The following is an 18,793-nucleotide window of genomic DNA, read 5'->3' on the forward strand; positions in this document are numbered from 1 at the left end:
CTTACATTTAGGTCCTTGATCCATCTGAAGTTAATTTTTGTATACAGTGCAAGGCAGGGACCCAACTTCATTCTCTTGCATAAAACTATCCAGTTGTCCCAGCATCATTTGTTGAAAAGACCATACTTTCACTATATAATGGTCTTGGTATCCTTATCAAAAATTAAATGAACATAGCCCAGCTGGTGTGGCTCAGTGGTTGAATGTTGTCAACCTATGAATCGGGAGGTCATGGTTCAATTCCCAGTTGGGGCACATGCCCGGGTTGCAGGCTCGATCCCTGGTGGCGAGTGTGCAAGGGGGGGCAATCAATGATTCTCTCTCATCATTGCTGTTTCTATCTCTCTCTCCCTCTCCTTTCCTCTCTGAAATCAATAAAAATATATTAAAAAATTAAATGATCATAAATGTAAGGGTTTATCTCTGCATTATCAATTCTAGATTATATATAAATCAATATTTCATTGATCTATATGTCTATTTTAGTACCACACTCTCTTAATTACTTCAAGTTTTTAGTAGGTTTCAAAATTGGGAAGTGTGAGTACTTCAACTTTTTCTTTTTCAAAACTGTTTTGGCAAATCTGGGCCCCTTAAAATTTCCATATGGATTTTAGGATCAGTTTGTCAATTTCTACAGAGAAAAAAATTTGAATTTTAATGGGTACTGAATTCATTACTTTGCTTTTTGATAACACTGAAAAATGAATATGCTACTTCATAATCTATCTATATATATAAAAGGCTAATATGCAAAGTGTCCCCTCAGGAGTTCAACCGGGAGACTGGGAGTTTGATCACTCGCTATGACTTTTGCTGACCACAAGGGGGCGGTGCAGAACGAAGGAAGGCCCCAGCTGGCAGCCAGAAGGCCCCAATGGGCCCTGATCGCCGGCCAGGCCTAGGGACCCTACTCATGCATGAATTTCATGTACCGTGCCTCTAGTTATGCCATAAAATTTCAGTGGAATAGCAATGTGGTCCCAAGTTTTCATATTAAACAATTAGAAAACTTAAAAGGACTCATTTATTTTGGAAATCACTATGAAGACAGGGTTTCAATTTGTTTAAATACTTTATTTGAAGAACAGTTACAGTTTATTAGTCATAAAAATCATCAAAATCATCCGTGGATGTGCTATGGTCTCTAGGACGTAAAGCAGCTTCAATTTCTGAGTTAGTGTCATCAGACTCACCCCAGAAGGCTGGAAGAGAAAAGAAGACAGCTATTTAACATCTTGGTACCTTGATTAGCCTGTTTTATTAGCCGGACTGGTTAATTGGAGCACTGGTCTGCAAAAGGCCTCCTAGGGACACCATGTGATGTACCTGACCAGATACACCTGGAATGCATGTCTATACTGCACAAATTTACATATTTTACAGTGTGTTCTATGTATTGTTATGGAAAACACTTTACAGAATACTTTCTTTTCCCTTCTGTGTGTCCAACTCTTTACTGTAGGATTGGGATTGAAAATCAGGATTAATACAGAAGCAGGATTACCTGGGGATTTTATTAGGTCTGATACCACCTCACTGAGCTGCCTTTCCACCTTGATCTCCCTCTGTTCTTCACTCTTGTGAAGCAGAGAGGAGAAGAGAAGAGGTGGTTTACACTGGCACAAAGGTCTGGGTACACATGGTTTATTTTGGAGGTAATCCTGAGAATGATGGGGGTTAGGAGAACTGGGAAAGTGACATGGGGAAGAGAGAAAGCCACAGGGGCCGTTAATGAGAAAGGCTGGTGGCGGTGGTCCTACAGGGGATCCTCTGAGAGACTGCAGAACTCTCCTTAAATTGTCCAAAGAATAAGGAAGTGAGATAATTTATCCACCAACTTCCATGTCTCCTTGTGTGAGGGTTGTTCTCAACCAGGGCATCTACTTCCTGGCACTTTGGGCTGCCCTGTGAGAAAGGAGCTTTATCTACTCCTGTGGTCAGATAAAGCCCTCAGGTGGAGATCCATAGCTGCCTGATGTAGAAGGCCAAGGGCATGCCAGTGAACTGTTGAGGTGACCCCCACAGTGATCATTTAGGATGTGGTGGAGATATTGTCTGCTACACTGACAATCTCCATGACTATCAATATCTACCTGCCAGCTCTGTGATGCCTTCTAATATATGACTCCAATAATCCTTCTACCAACCTGATAAGGTAAATATTAATATCTCTGTTTTACTGATCAAATTGAGGCTGCAAGAGGTAAAGTAACTGGCCAAATCATCATCAGTGGCTGGTCAAAGCCCAGAGTATCACTTAGGTCGTCTGACTCAAATCCATGTTCTCAATTATAACCCACTAGAAATGGGTTTAAAGAGACAGGAGTAGATAGAGACCAAGCTCAAAAGGGAATATCCTAGAATGCTATGTGAAAGGAAGGTTAGACTCTCCTTATAAGCTGGGTGTTAAAGGTTGAATAGGAGCTTGGTAGGCTGAGGAAAAGAAAAAGGAACATTATAGAGAGGGAGTAACATGAGCAAAGGCACACAGCATAAGGCTGTGATTAGACTCAATGAGGATAAGACTCTTGGAAGAGCTGAGCTGGAGAGTAGGGATGGGGCCAGACCAAAAAGGGAGAAAGTATAGACTTTATCCTGTAGATGGTGGGAAGGCATTGGCAATTCTTAATCAGGAAGGTAAGAAGGTTAAATGAGGTTGTAGATGCTGGTGGGCAGGTGTAGGACAGTCAGGAGTTGGGAAGAGGTAGGATGTTAAAAAACCAGTTTGAGTCTCTGCAAGAGCCCTCCATGTCTTGAGAAGTGGGTACTTGCAGGGCACTGGCAGTGAGGATGGGACAGAGGCAAAAAACATTTCACAGGTAGAACACAGTGCTGGTAACCAATTATATGCGGAGGTCAGGACTCCCTGCATATTCATACTTGCAAATTAAAATGCTATGCTTCTGACCTATAGCACCCATGTGCTCTCAGGTCACAGCCCTGTCACTGAAGCCCTTGTGATCACAGGTGAGCTTCATGGCCCTTACACCAGAAAACAAATACACGTCACAAACAGGCCTTTTGGTCAGAACAGAAAATGGCAATCGGGTCTCGTTACTTATCTTACCTTTAGACTTTAAGTTGGTAGTTAGTTTCTTTTTGTTTTCATGACTGTAAAATAAAGGAATAACCTGAGTTCTAAAGAAAAAGATAACCAGACTAATATTTTTACAAAAAGCACCTTAGGGAAGAAGCACATGTTATTCACTGAAAGGCCAGAAAATTTACATTTACTCCCCAACTTTTAAAGCAAAAAGAAAATGTCAGGCCTGCTGTGGCCAGAGGTGTTGGCTGATGCTTATCGCTGCTGCCCCTGAGTGTTGGCTCTGCAGCAGTTGAGTCAGACTCCGTCGCGCGCCCCCCCCCACTCCCCCGCCCGCCGTGTGCCACGGGGCACTGCACACTGTGCTGTTTCGGAGAATGAATGCAAGGCAGTGAGACAGAGGGCCGATTTCCCCTCAACAGTCTCTGGAAAAAACTAGTGTGTAAAGCGTTAGCACTTGTAGACAAACTAAAAGAGAAATACCTGAAGTAGGGAGTTCAAGATGGTAGGATACAAGAAGTTGATGAGGAAGTTAAAATACTTATCTTCATCAAGCCAATACTTAACGTTTTAACAAAGGAGTTAAAAATAAACTCTCACTTTCCTTAAACATGTTAACATGTGGCAGAAAAAAAATACAAGTATCCTAGAAATCCATGTTTAAGTCTCCGTGTATCGCATGCATAAAAATGCAAGTGTCTAATGCATCTAACATCTAGCAGTTTGTTTGCCAGAGCAATCAAACAAGAAACTGATTCTATGGAATATGATGCCCACATCAGTGCTCCTTTTCAAGAGCTTTTGCAATTTTAATGAATTTAAAAGTCTCCTGTGGGAGCATCATTCAATTTTTAAATTATACTTAAATTCTCTAATGTTCAGCCCCACAACCACATCAAAATTACAACTAACCTACAGAACAACCATCATTGAGAACCACCTAAAATATAGCTGAATGGAAATCCTCAACTAGGGATTTAAAGAAGAAGCCACATTGAGATAGATAGGAGGGGCAGAAACATGAAACAGGCTGGTCCCGTTCCCATGTATGGAGGTTTAAAATCAGGAGAGATATTTCAGCTGTGGAAGTCCCCACTGAGGTGCTAGGAGTCCCAGCCCTACACCAGGCCTCCCAGCCCAGGGTTCCAGAGCCAGGAAGAGAAGTCCCCATAACTTCTGGCTGTAAAAACCAATGGGGAGTGTGGCTGAGGGAGAAAGAGGCTGCTGGAGTCCAAGGCAGTCCTCTTAAAGGGCCCCTGCATGGACTTACTCAGACTCACTCCTTCTGAGCTCCAGCACTGGGACAGCAGCTTGAAAGGAATCAGGGACATACAGAGAGGCTCTGAATTGTCTGGTAGCAGGGGTAGGGAGCATCCAGCCCATGGGCCATATAAAGCCCATGAAATCATTTGTCTGGTCCTGACAAGGCATTAGGGGTGAGTTAATTAAATGCTTGACCAAATGTAGCAGGCTAATTTTTAGGTTGATAATTTTATATGGCCCTTGAATGATGTTAAAAATATCCAAATGGCCCTTGGCAGAAAAAAGGATCCTCATCCTTGCCTAGGTCCTGCCAAGTTACTTCCTATTACTTTCCAAAATTCTCACTCTTTCCCTATGCATTGCTACCCTCTGGTCAACAAAACCAGCATCTCTTGCCTGGATCTTTTTTCTTTTTTTGAATCCTCACCTGAGGATATTTTTTTGTTACTGAATCTAGAGATTGATTCTGGAAAGCAGAAGGCAAAAAATAATCCAGAAAAAAATCCCAATGGGTATGCCAGCAAATCTATAAATACTAATTTTAAGTTTCAGAGGCAGACCAAAGTCTGAGACAGCCTAATTCAACAAAGTCTGAGCGCCCCCTGATGGTTAGCCAGGAGCCCTGCAGCAGACACTGCTTTTTAGCTGCCTGGGGTCAACTTGTTAACTAACTCCTTCCATTTGGCTAATCAAGCCATTGTTCTTTTGTGCTCTGTGTAGAGAAGAGAGAAGTATACTAGTTTTTGATAAAAAGCATGTGGATTATTTAGGAAGCTGCTAATTCAATAGAATTTAAGGAGAATGCAGATTTGCTAAGCCAGAGATGCAGATGGGGGCTTTTATATGAGAACCTAAAGCGCATCTAGGAAAACATCATTTTTATTTCTTTGTGATCTTCTTATCGCCCCAGGAGGAAATGGCATAGTGACCAGGCAAGAAGAGAGACACCACGGTCCCCAGAGCATCAGCCGTAGCCTGGCGCCCTCCCCTGGCCGCTCCCGTGGCTGCAGGGCTGGTACAGAATGCCACCCAAGGAGGCTCTGCCAGGGTGCCTGCGATGGTTGGATGACCTCTGCTACCTTTCCCCCCAGCAATTAAGTTGTAAGCACACATCCTTTTCTTTTGGTAAAATGTTATCTTGATCCAACCAGTAAACTGAAGTTACCCGACAGGCTGTTAAAATATACTCTCCACTGAATAAATGGATCTGGGAGAGTGAAAACCGCTTCCCAGGGAAGGTAAAGCAAGACAATGTTTGCAGAGGAGAGGAAGCTCTGGCATGCACCCTGAACAAAAGGGAACAAGTGGTCTTTACGCGGAGAACAGCTTCCTATTAGGACTCACTCCTTCGTACATTATGCCTTTCATCCCCACTCAACCACAAAATGATTTTGCCGAAGCAAATACAATAGTAGAAAAAGATTTACACTGAAAGAATCTTTAATAATAAACTGTTGCCGATCTGCCTGCTTGCCTGTGATTTATAATACAATAAACATCGGATTCTATTACGGCTCATGCACTGAAGCTGCTGTTCTGAAAAATGGAATATGAAAGCACCCGGACCGCACCACCATCACAATGAAATGAGCATGTATAAATGTGCTAAGAGTATCTCTTTGCATCTTTTATAGCTTGTGTGTATTAATCTGTAACGCTTATTAAGAAAGCCATTGCTATGCAAAGCAGCACCCAATCCCTTTCTCTGGCTTTTCAACAGAGTGCACTGTTTAGCCAATAGGACGGACCCTCTGGCCCTCATTCTGCATTCATCGCAGGCAACATTTGCACAATGTATCTCTCAAAGGCGGCTGAAAAGAAGGCCTTAATACTCATGTAAACAACTGCAAACCAATTACTTAATGAATCAGGCCCACACATAATGAGGTGCAGACAAAGAGCTATAAATGTATTTTTGCGCCCAAGCCACTGCTTTAAAGTAAAATCCCTCAGCTGTAGTTTGGGCTTAACTAGCACATCATAATTATTGTCTCTAGGACATCAGAGGAAGCCATTTTATTTTTTATTTTTTTTTTTAGGTCCAGCGGGTTCTTTTTTTTTTTGAGGTTGCTCATCAGCTCACTGACAAAATAGAGCAAAGAAGAATTTTTAAAAGTGCTACAGCAGCACTGCACTGTTATGTTTATTCTCAAGTACTGGTTTCGAGACCACTTGTAAAAGCAATAAAGCACGAGGAGTGACTGTAGTAAGTGGGATCTTTAAATGTAAGCCTCTAAGAAATTTCAGTGAATTCAGGCACAAACAGCAAAATCAGAGCTCTCCAAAGCCCAGGGTGGCGTATTAACAACAACTCACCCAGCACAAGAACAAAACCAGAAACATCCAACCCACGACTTGGCGCCCAGACCTTTTCCTCACTGGATTAGAAACAAGGCTTCCGTGCGGAATGTTTTTTTCTTAAAGGGGGTGATGTGATTACTTGTAATTTATTTAGGAAATTAATTTCATGCAGAAGAAACAGTAATAACAAAAGGTCCCTGACTCAAACTGAAAAAGAAAAAAGATTGCTTTCTATAATGAAATAGAGGGGTAAGACATGAAATGATCAGGCTGAGAAAATGTTCTATAGAATCCAACTGCTTTCTGAATGTATTTAAAAATTGCCTGAAGAATACATATAAAGAAAAATTTAAGAAGGATTGAGTTTTTAATGCCTCCAAAATATAATAAAAACAAACATTTCTAACCATCTTTAAAAACTAAATGCTTGTATTATTATACCAAATTGTAACATTAAATGCTAAAAACTACCTGTAGAATTTGTCTTTTAAAATTCCTTTTAGAAGACCTAAAACTTCAATTTATAGTATAATCATAAAAATATAATACTTTAATGCACTTCCTGACCCATAATTCATCTTATACTTACATCAAAAACATGGATGAAAATCCAGGTATTAAAGATAATAATTTCTGATAACTACATGAGTAATTCCCTAAAATTAAACTTACCAGGTTTTTAAAAGCAGAATTCAATTTCAAAATATCATTCTTTTAAAAATATATTCCAGGTCCTAAAAATATTGTAATGTTTTTAAAAGTATAAATGAAAACATTTTTTTTTCTATTTTAAAAACACTATTATTCCTGGATCAAATCACTTTATCTTATGGGATACCAGAAATGTGAAGTTCCTGTTTTAAAATTTGGGCTAAGCAGTTAATTCAAATGTAATGCAATCATCCAAAGGACTTTTTAAATGAGAAATGTTACTACCAAAGGAAACTTGTAGTAACTTCTAAATGATATTCATCCCAAAGCAAAAAGGAAGGTACTTCATCAGACGCTTGCTTCTATTCCCATCTATAAATTCTTGCTAATTGACTCATGCCACTGCACGATTAGCATTTTATGTTGATGACAAATCCAGCACACAACTCACTTATCATTGCTTGAAAAACTTAAAGTGCTACAGTTAAAAAAAAGTGAAGAAATAAATTTTGTTCTTTGTGGAAAATAAGGAAGAAAAGATAGAAAAGGAAAGTATAATGTAGCCCAAATACTTAGTACAAAAGAGGAGTACAAAAACAAATAGCCAGCAATGCTGTATGTACATCAGCTGTCTCAGAAAGAAGAAACAGGCCACTTTATTTCCTTTAAGGTCTGATGTTTTCTCTGCCCCTTTCCATTGTGTGGTCTCTAAGCAGCCCTACTGCGAGCAGCTGTAGACGCTAATTTGTGGTTCACTGAGGTGTCAATTGAGTCTTAAACCACGGAAACAACAGCTGCAAAACAATACTTGGCTCTGGTGCAAACATTTTCAAAGGTAGACTGAAGTTTCAACTGTTATTTTAGATAAACACCAGAACCAGAACCTTCCATCAAGTCACACAACAAAATAACATGTAGCTGAAGTTTGATTCATTGCGTAATGACATTTCTCTTCTTGTTGCCACCATTCAGAAAGGCTTTCACGACTTTACCTTGACAAAGGACTTCTTTCGCTAGATGAAAAACTAGTTTCCGATGTGATTTTGTTAGTTGTTGTCTTCAATGTGCCACCGCCAATGTTCAAACCTGTGACAAGCACCAACAGGAGAGGGAGCATTAGCCTCCATACAGCAACAGACACAACGAAGAAAGAAGGGGCCTCACAATAACTTTGGTAAAATGTCAACAGAGGAAGATGCTGCTCAAGCCACAGAAAGCAAGGCGCTTTTGAGGCAAGAAATAACACATTGGTAGAATACTGAAAAGAAGGGTGTGTGTGTGTGTGTGGAGGGGGGTTTTCCCAGTGAAACACAGAAGCCACAAAAAGTGAACAATAAAATCATTCAAAGAACACCATTTTAAATGATCAAGATGCACGGGTAAGCACATGGATCCCCACTATGGCATCGAGCTCTGGATAATTCACATTATTATAACACACAGTCACCAGCTTAATGGGTGCAGGGAACCAGGTCTCAGAAATAACGGACACTCCTGGAGACAGCTGCCCACACCACCCACCTTTTAAAGTGCCTCTGCCGAATCCTCTATTTTTGCATCTTGCAGAGGAGACTGAATCTCCACTGAAAACGGTCAAGGCCACTCTTTAACCAGCCTGAAAAGGTTGATGGGGAAGATGCACAATGCACCTTTCCCCTGGAGTTGGGGAAACCCTGTGATGCCCCCAATTTGCGGGGCAATTCCTGACCTGTGCCTCCTGGGAGTCATCAGCCTTGGATGTGTTTGTTACAAGTCTGATTCTTAACTGGCAGTTGCCCAAGATCACAGATAGAGAGTGCCAGGGCAGCTCAGCAAAAGGCATTTGCTGACTTTCTGCCCCGTAATCTGCTTGCCTGCACAGAACCTCTGCAGCAGAGGGATTCTCTTGATAACGTGTCCATGTGCAGCCTGCACAGGTCTGCAGGTGCGTAACAGGACCTGGTCATTTCAGATATGAAAACAAAGGCACCAGGTTTAAGTGGCTTTCTTTAGAGACAGGTCCAGAGACATCTGGTGTAGAAAGTAATTAAAACATGCACTGCTTCTTCAATAGTTAGACGTGGGGGTGGCTCCTGAGTTGAGAGTGCACATGCCCATCACCACCTGGAACCGTGCTGTGAAGTTTAACATGGTACTTGGCTTCCATTTCCCTCTGCCCTCTGAGCCTACTTCCTGCTTCTTTTTGGAGCTCAGAGAAGTCCCCAGGATCAGAGTGAGAATGAGAAGGAAAAAGTAGTGCATGCCGAAAATGCAAAAGAAATAGCAGAGGCAGTATCTAACTACAATGACTGCCAACACTATTAGAAGCACTAAGAAGATCCAAACGATGACAATTTAGAATGTTGCAAACACATAGTGTAATTTTAAGTGTAGAGTGAGAAAATTGAATTTAGGGATACTTGACTACAAAACCCATATAGTATCACTTCACTTACGAATGAATTAACAAAATATGTTTAATTATTAACATATTAATACTATAATTTTGATACACATCCAACAGACTACAACTTATATTTACTCGTCCTTTGAACCTGTCCAATGAACTATCCAAAGTATACTTACCAATAACAAATCTGTGGAGTCACCTGTGTATGTCTGCTAACCAGCTATCATGCTCAGAAAGAGACATTACTTTCTTGGGGCCTTACTTATAAAATGAGGGGGTTGAATAAGTTTCCCTGGGTTCTAATTCTGTGACTCAAATGTGAAGAAGGAGATGAAAAGCAAACATTTAAGGGCTCACAGTGCTCTATCTCTCCAAAGTGAGGAAGACCTCTATTGCGGGCAGAGGCCCTGTTTTATACCTCAACAAACTACAGTGTCTCATGTTCACAGAGTTCAAATCACCGCCACCACCACCACACGCCAGCCCTCCTGGAGGCTTTTCTCCAACAGACACAGGGCTGGGTATTTAAGCTACAGTGTCTCACTGAATCCTCAAAACAACCAAAATAAATTTTGCAGCAACCGATTCTAACATTACAATGAACTAGGAAATAGCTTCAAAGACAAATCTGATGTACCATTAAGTGTGTCTCTCAAAGAAAGTGTCTGTCTGGTGAGCACATCTTTGAGACAGTTGGGAAATCTGAATATGGGCAGGAAATCATGTGATATTAAGAAGTCATTTTTCGCCCTAGCCAACTTGGCTCAGTGGATAGAGCATTGGCCTGTAGACCAAAGGGCCCTGGATTCGATTCTGGTCAAGGGCACAAGTCTGGGTGCGGGCTCAATCCCAGTAGGGGGCGTGCAGGAGGCAGCCGACCGATGATTTTTCCTCATCATTGATGTTTCTATCTCTCTCTCCCTCTCCTTTCCTCTCTGAAATCAATAAAAATATATTTAAAAAGATCATTTTTCATTCTGATAGATACAAATAATGGTATGGTGTCTTATGTAAAAGTAACATTAAAGTGTACATCCTTCAGCATTAATCCACTTATTTTCACAGAGGGAACTGAGGTGACTTATACTAAAAAAGGTGTAATAAAATGAAAACCAGTGAAAATTATAAAAATACAATAAAATATTAGAAAACAGAGAAAATTACACTTAAAACAAACATCCCAGATCGTCAAAATTACATTTAAGCTTAAAACTAGTTTTTACTGGGATTGAGTCTTTTCATCTAAAGAACCCCCAAATACCTCAACATTCTGGGTAGCCTAGGATGGTGCTCCCACTGACGGTTAGGAAATTGGAAGATGTGGGAAGAAAAGGAACTGGACGTGTCTCCTGTGGCACTTAGGGACACGCTGCTCTCGTGTGCATGCAGGCAGAGTCCCAGGTCTGTAAGCGCCATCACCTTGAGGGGCCAGAATGTATCCAGGAGGGAAGACTTTTCCAAACTTGTGTTCATTAACAACTGGAAAGGTACTGGCTCATTCTGACAGTGACAGTTTGTTACAAAGCAAATTCCAGAAACCTTCAAAGAATGACCACCCTTCCCTGAACCCAGCACTGGCCACCACCCTGTGCTGCCCTAGACACTGATTTCAAGGGCTGGATCTGCCCTTGCTCACCTGGAAGCTGTGAGGCAGAAGCGTCCTTTTGGAGTCTGTCCTCAGTTTGATCTGCATTATCCTGAAGGGCAGACTGCTTCAGCCGCTGGTAGACTTTTGTTTCTATAGATGACAAAAAAAGGCAGAGATTTGGATATCTACATGCAAAAGAGAGATGGACCCTTACCTTATATCATACGGAAAAATCAACTCAAAAATGATTAAAGACTTAACTGTGAGACCTAAAACTATTAAACTCTTAGAAGAAAACATAGGATAAAAGCTTTAGGACAGTGGATTTGTCAATGATTTCTTGGATGACCAAAGCACAGTCAACAAAATAAAAACTGACTAATAGGACTACTACAAACTTAAAATTTTTGCATGTCAAAGGAGACAATCAACAGAGTGAAAAGGCAAGCTATGCAATGGGAGAAAATAACTGAAATAATATATTTGATAAGGGGTTAATATCCAGAACATATAAGTACTTATATAATTGGATAACAACAAAAAAATAAAGCACTTTATTAATACTTTTTAAATGCATGAAAATTGTTTCTGTACTGCCTCTTTTAGGTACTCTGAAAACAAACAAAAACCATTTTAGTTGAACCCAGTTTTCAAGACTCAAAGACAAGTTGTGTGAGTTTATCTGAGATGGCCAAATGCTATTCATTATTTTGAGTGGGTCAACTCATGGAAAATGGTTTCTCTCCACTCCAGGCCTTGCAGAAGCCACTACAGAACGAACCAGAAGAAACAGCACGGATTCTTTGGTCCATCCTTTGCCTACTTCGAAGCACTCCCTGCTCTGCCTCTCAGGCTCTCACATTTGAGTGCGAGGTGTCTAGGCTGGGTGAATGGCAGGAACATCAGGAAGAATAGTCGTAGCAGGATGAGCTCAGAGACCCAGAGCTGAGAAAAATCTAACCAAGGTTGTTGTGGGGACAGAAAGGGCATACACAGGGAGCAGAGCGAGGTGTGCCAAGGGGGTCAGCAGCAGCCCAGACCTGGATCGGGTCCACAGGACAGACACGCTTAGCCCTGCAGGGCTTCTAATGGCATCCACTGTAAGTTAAGGACAGAAGGTTGTTGGGGAAAACAGTACATAAAGATCACATATGTGAAGGACCCAAGATACAACCTCGCCCACTACCTCAAGTCTCAAGGATACCTGGATGGAATGGAACATGGAGAATTAGTTTTAGCACAGAAATAACAAAACAGCATCCTATGTAGAAACAAGGGAAGATGGGTTCAAGAACACAGATATTACAAACACACTGGACAGGGCAGGATTGTAAATGCAGACACTTGTGGGGGGCCAAGCAGGAACCACACATAAAAAGTGACTCTGGTCAGGTGAGAGCAGCGGGAGGGGTGAGCTTGTAGCAGGCTGGAGGGCCATGCCCTGTCCACTGCAGAGAGCTATTCTCTGACTACAGCCAATTGCAGCCAGCTGGGAAAGTGGGCCTCTTCTCGCCAGATTCCTGCCTTTGTAAATGAAAAAATAAAAACTGCACAGGCCGAACAGAATGTACTTGCAACGTTGAAACTAGATGGTGAGCAATTTTTATTGTGCCACAAGAAAATTGTGAAAAACTTCAGCCAAGCTAATTTAGATGTTAAAAAAGCTCACTCCGTTGAAAGAGTTGAGAGACCCCAGAACATATTATCAAGGGAGGCTGCAACATTTATTTAGAGATTTCTAAGTAGCTGTCTGTATCAAGTGGACCAGATTTCAGATTCTTTGGACACAAGTGTATGCTTTTTGCTAGGGGGGGCTCAAACAATTCAGACATCCTCCAGGAATAGTCTAGAAGACTTGGCTAGGAGGCCAACTTCATAAAGCAAAACGGCAAAGCTAGGATCTTGAGGTTTCTGGCAATTCAGGCTCAGGCTTTTGATAGTGGAGAATCAAGTGTTGAAAAGCTGCAAATTCATAGTTATTAAGTGAATTAATGAACAAACAAGGGGCAAAAGTAACAAATCTAGAGGTTCAAGTTAGCATGCTATAAACAAGGTAGGGACAAGGTGTGCATAATTCCAAGGGGAAAATACTTTAATCTTCTCAACAGGCAAGTAAACTCTCAGTCTGTAAATTTGAGGATAGGTGGCTCCTTAGAACTCCAGGGAAACACTTCCTCTTATTAGTAATGTCAAACTCTCAGTAAACTATTGAGTAGTAAAAATTATTATATAAAACAACTATTTCTAAAGAATATAGTTCTTTCTTTTTCTCTCTTTTTTCTTTATTTTATTTTATTTTTTCCAATTACCATTTATCCCCTCTATGCCCTCTTCCACCTCCACCCTCCATCACCACACTGCTGTCCATGTCCATGAGTTTTCTCTCTCTCTTTTTTTCTTTTTTGTTCAATCCCTCCACTCCCCCCCAACACCCTTTACCCACTAGAGCTGTCTGCCTGCTAAGTGAAATAAGCCAGTCAGAGAAAGACCAGTATCAAATTATTTCACTCATATGTGGAATTTAATGAACAAACTGAACTACCAAGCAAAATAAAGACAGACTCATAGACAGAGAGCAGACAGATAGAATACAGTTATTTTCAATTAGAATGTTCCAGTACACACAGAAACAAGCATGCTTGCATGTTCCAGCTTTAGGTTCTGGATTCTCAGTCAAGCAGCTATTACATATTCAAATCTGTGTCAAGATTTAGTTTAAAAAGTAAAAAAGACTGTCATTTAAAACAAAAAATAAGGCAAGGGTCCGGGGAGTTAAAATCTACCCTTGCTGTTACAATTAGATAAAAATATTTTCCTACTTCCTTACATAAGCTAGCAGAACCCAATCAGCCATCTTCCTACAAAGTGGTAATGGATCTCTGAGACTGTTTTTTTTTTTTTAATATGCATTTTGTGTCTAGAGAATGGAAACAGCTAGAGAAACAAAGTGAAACACACTGCATAAAGGGAGGTAGGGGAGAGATGATGAGAAGAAAGAAAAAGCCTCAACTTCTTATCTTTTATTCTCTTTTATATGCAAATGTACACCTGCTAAAATACTTCTAAATCTACAAATAAAAAGAAATAGAAAATATCTGATGAACAAGTGCTTTTAACAACCTATTACAAGAGCCTGATAAACATGTGGTTCACCAGCCTCTATGGGGTGTCTCTCAGGCAGAGAATCTGTCCTGGGCTTTTGCATAAATGAAAAAAGAAGAGTTGGGTCTGGAAAAGGAATGACAAAGGGAGATGCAAACAATACCATCACTACAGCTAGCAAAAACGACCTTGCACTGACAAAAAGCTGGGCATCTCCGAATAAGGAAGGATAAGTGCCATTCCTATATGAAGGGTGTAGAATTTTAAAAATTAAATTTAAAAAATATTTTCTGTCCACTGAATTTCCAACTGCTGTTACTATTCATGTATCTCTACATCCATGCATTTTTAAAAAAAATACAATACACTAGATGTGTTGCTGATGCAGCAAACCCAGTTGTCTTTGCAAAATAAAACAAAAATTGTGGGATATATTTCTACAATTAATTCTAAAGATAAATATTATCACTTAAAATCCAGAAACCACTTGTCTAGTAATCTGCTCAAATGAAAATGAGAAAGTATGAAGATATGGGTGCTTTCACAATTCTGAAAATACTTATCTATATTTAGGAATTTTTCAAAGGCCATAAGTCTGCGTGAATGTGAGCAGCACTGGTTGGGTCCACTTTTCACATTCAGACTTCCCACTCGACCAGGAGTCCTGGGCCTGTGAAGCTACTGCCCAGGTTTCTTTGTCCTCTCACAGAGAGGGCTGATGCACAGAGAAAATCCTAAACCATATGAGTGAGTTGTCTGAAGCTGCTTCAGAAAATAGATATTTATATCACATTCTTAATTTCTATGGAACAACTAAACAATTACGGCTGAAAATAAATGTCAGGCTTATAACTGAACTTTAATGAATGTTCCAAATCTGAATTGAAACAATTTTGCTGGCATTGCTTCACAAGTAAATTTATAACCACAGTCTCTGACACTTAATTGTTCAATCATGGGAGGTGAATTTTCAAGTCTCAAAGTCATGGAATCTTTGATTGAGTAATCTTGATCAGGAAATTATAGTTTATTGGTATAACTAAATGGTTTAAAAATATTTTTAGCAATTTGTACTCAATTTACATAATGAGAAGAATCAGAAATAAAGATATTAATATTATCAATGTCATTACCTATAGTAGGGCCAGGAATAATCACTAATTAAGATGAACCAGATGTTAGGGATGTAAGATATGAAGACATCCCTCCTCAGCTCCTGTAGTGGAGGATGGAATAGTGTCTCCCCCCAAACTCCTATCCACCCACGGATGCCTGCCAAAAAATGAAACTAGACCACCTTCTTACACCATATACTAGCATAAACTCAAAATGGATTAAAGACTTAAATGTGAGACCCGAAACCATAAAACTCTCAGCAGGATACAGAGGTAGTAAACACTCTGACATAGGTCGTAGTAATATTTTTTTCTGATCTATCTCCTTGGGCAAGGGAAACAAAAGATAAACTAAACAAATGGAACTACATCAAGTTAAGAAAGTTTTTGCACAGAGGAGAATCGAAGATGGCGGCATAGGTAAACACCGGCTACGCCGCCGTAAACAACCACTTCAAAAATACAACTAAAAGACGGATCGGACATCAACCAGAACCACAGGAAGGCTGGCTGAGGAGAGACTCTTCAACTAGAAGGAAAAACAACAGCATTACGAGGCTCTGAGGAGGCGCAGTGTGGAAAATTTAAAGGTACGGTGGTGAGGCGGTGCGCGCGCAAAGCGGGCTGGTGGCTGAGGGCGCGGTTGTCATTTTCAATCCGGAGGGAGTCTCAGACTCTGGGCTACAGATCCGGGCGAGTCTCTAGGGACCCAGACTCAAACGGGAGAAGCGGGACTGTCTGGCTACGGTCCCTCCGAGGTTTGCAGCGGTTGCGGGGACAGAGAGGCAGAGTCCCTGGGGACGCACTGAGAGCAGCCATAGCTGCTCCCTCCCCCCGCCCTGTTGAGCCCGCCCCATCCAAGCCCTGTGCAGAGCCATTTGCTGATCGCCTCAGGCAAAGGCTAGACTAGCGCCTCCCCAGAGGACTGAAGTTTTCCACACAGCTGATTCCTACAGCCAGTCGGCCTGGTGGTCAAATCCCTCTAGTGTTAACTACAACAATTAAGGCTTGGCTAGAACAAGACTGCGCACAAAGACCACAAGGGGGTGCACCAAGAAAGCATAAAAGATGCGGAGACAAAAAAACATGACAGAAATGGAGGATATGGAGCTAAAAATCGCAATTTTGAGGGCTTGCTATAAATTTGAGCAGAGCCTCACGAAAACTAATGAGACCCTCGATGCTACGATAAAGAAATTAGAAAGTAAGCATACACGGACTGAAATAAAGAATATTATACCCAATAGCAGACCAGAGGAGCACAAGAATCAAACCAAAGATTTGACAAAAAACACCCAACTGGAAAAGCAAAATGAAAAAAGAATCCGAAAGTGTGAAGATAGTGTAAGGAGCCTCTGGGACAGTTTCAAGCGGACTAATATCAGAATAATTGGGGTGCCAGAAGATGAGAGACAGCAAGATATTGAAAACCTATTTCAAGAAATAATGGCAGAAAACTTCCCCCACCTGGTGAAAGAAATGGACTTACAGGTCCAAGAAGCGCAGAGAACCCCAAACAAAAGGAATCCAAAGAGGACCACACCAAGACATATCATCATTAAAATGCCAAGAGCAAAAGACAAAGAGAGAATCTTAAAAGCAGCAAGAGAAAGAGACTCAATTACCTACAAGGGAATACCCATATGGCTGTCAGCTGATTTCTCAACAGAAACTTTGCAGGCCAGAAGGGAATGGCAAGAAATATTCAAAGTGCTGAATACCAAGAACCTACAACCAAGATTACTTTATCCAGCAAAGCTATCATTCAGAATTTAAGGTCAGATAAAGAGCTTCACAGACAAGGAAAAGCTAAAGGAGTTCATCACCTCTAAACCAGTATTACACGAAATACTGAAAGGTATCCTTTAAGAAGAGGAAGAAGAAAAAGGTAAAGATACAAATTGTGAACAACAAACATGCATCTATCAACAAGTGAATCTAAGAATCAAGTGAATAAATAATCTGATGTACAGAATGAACTGGTGATTATAATGAATCAGGGACATAGAAAGGGAATGGACTGACTATTCTTGGGGGGGAAAGGGGAATGGGAGATTCGGGAAGAGACTGGACAAAAATCGTGCACCTATGGATGAGGACAGTGGGTGGGGAGTGAGGGCGGAGGGTGGGGCAGGAACTGGAAGGAGGGGAGTTATGGGGGGAGGGAAAAGGAACAAATGTAATCTGAACAATAAAAATTTAATAAAAAAAAAATTTAAATATTAAAAAAAAAAAAAGAAAGTTTTTGCACAGCAGAGGAAACCATCAACAAAACAAAAAGACAGCCTACTGAATGGAAGAAGACATTCACCAAAGACACATCCTATTAGGGGTTAATATCCAAAATTTATACAGAACTCATAAAACTCAACACCAAAAAACAAACAATCATTAAAAAATGGGCAGAGGACTGAATAGACATATCTCCCAAGAGGACATACAGATAACCAATAGACATATGAAAAGATGCTCAACCTCACTAATCATCAGAGAGCTGCAAATTAAAACCTCCCACCTGTCAGAATGGCTATCATTAATCAATCGACAAACAAGTGGTGTGGAGAAAAGAGAACCCTCATTCATGGTTGATGGAATTGCAAATTGGTGCAGCCACTATGGCAAACAGTATGGGAGAACCTCAAAAAATTAAAAATAGAACTGCCTTATGACCCAGCAATTCAACTTCTGGGTATTTATTTGAAGAAATCCAAAACACTAATTTGCAATGATATATGCACCCATATGTTCATTGCAGTGTTATTTACAACTAGGGGCCTGGTGCATGAAATTCACGCACAGGTAGGGTCCCTAGGCCTGGCCTGCGATCAGGGCCCATCTTCCCCGGCTGCTGGCAGCCGGCCCTGCCCCCCGCTGCCAACATCACGGTCACCCTCTGTGTGTGGGGCGACTGGCAGAGTGATTGGGGCTCTGGCGCCGCCCGCATCAGCTGTCACCCACCCCCGGTTCCTGGTTTCCCATCGGCAATCAGAGCCTGTCGGCCAGGGGGAGGGACCGAGAGGTTGGCCATTCCAGCCCACTTGCCAGCCCCACCCCCCGCTGCCACTGGTCGCCCTCTGTGTGTGGGGCAACTGGTGAAACGATTGGGGCCCCGGCGGACGTACTGCCACCCACCCCCAGTTGCCCATTCCCCATAGGGCAATCGGAGCCTGCTGGCCAGGGGGAGGGGTTGAGAAGTTGGCTGGAAGGTCCTGATTGGGGCCTGCAGGCTGGGGGTAGCTCCTGTGTTGAGTGTCTGTCCCTTGGTGGTCAGTGTGCACCATAGCCAACCGGTCATTCCACCGTCCAATTGATTTGCATATTACGCTTTTATATATATG

The 18,793-nt window shown here is 41.4% G+C and overlaps 1 protein-coding gene across 3 annotated transcripts in view; it reads right to left on the bottom strand.

The window, feature by feature from the left end:
• Positions 1-1,056: 1,056 nt before the first annotated feature.
• KIZ (kizuna centrosomal protein) overlaps positions 1,057-18,793 on the bottom strand; it is a 125,752-nt gene continuing 108,015 nt past the window's right edge. For all 3 annotated transcript variants that reach the window (XM_070421423.1, XM_070421424.1, XM_070421422.1), the window contains 4 exons: positions 11,287-11,388; positions 8,254-8,347; positions 3,071-3,114; positions 1,057-1,205 (listed from right to left, as the gene is read on the bottom strand). In XM_070421423.1, the coding sequence (XP_070277524.1) occupies positions 1,102-1,205; positions 3,071-3,114; positions 8,254-8,347; positions 11,287-11,388 (344 nt within the window). In that variant the 3' untranslated portion in view covers positions 1,057-1,101. The remainder of the gene's footprint in view (positions 1,206-3,070; positions 3,115-8,253; positions 8,348-11,286; positions 11,389-18,793) is intronic.

Source organism: Myotis yumanensis, unplaced genomic scaffold, assembly GCF_028538775.1.
Source record: "Myotis yumanensis isolate MYYU_CA2020_CCGP unplaced genomic scaffold, mMyoYum1.0.hap1 SCAF_7, whole genome shotgun sequence".
Lineage (NCBI taxonomy): Eukaryota > Metazoa > Chordata > Mammalia > Chiroptera > Vespertilionidae > Myotis > Myotis yumanensis.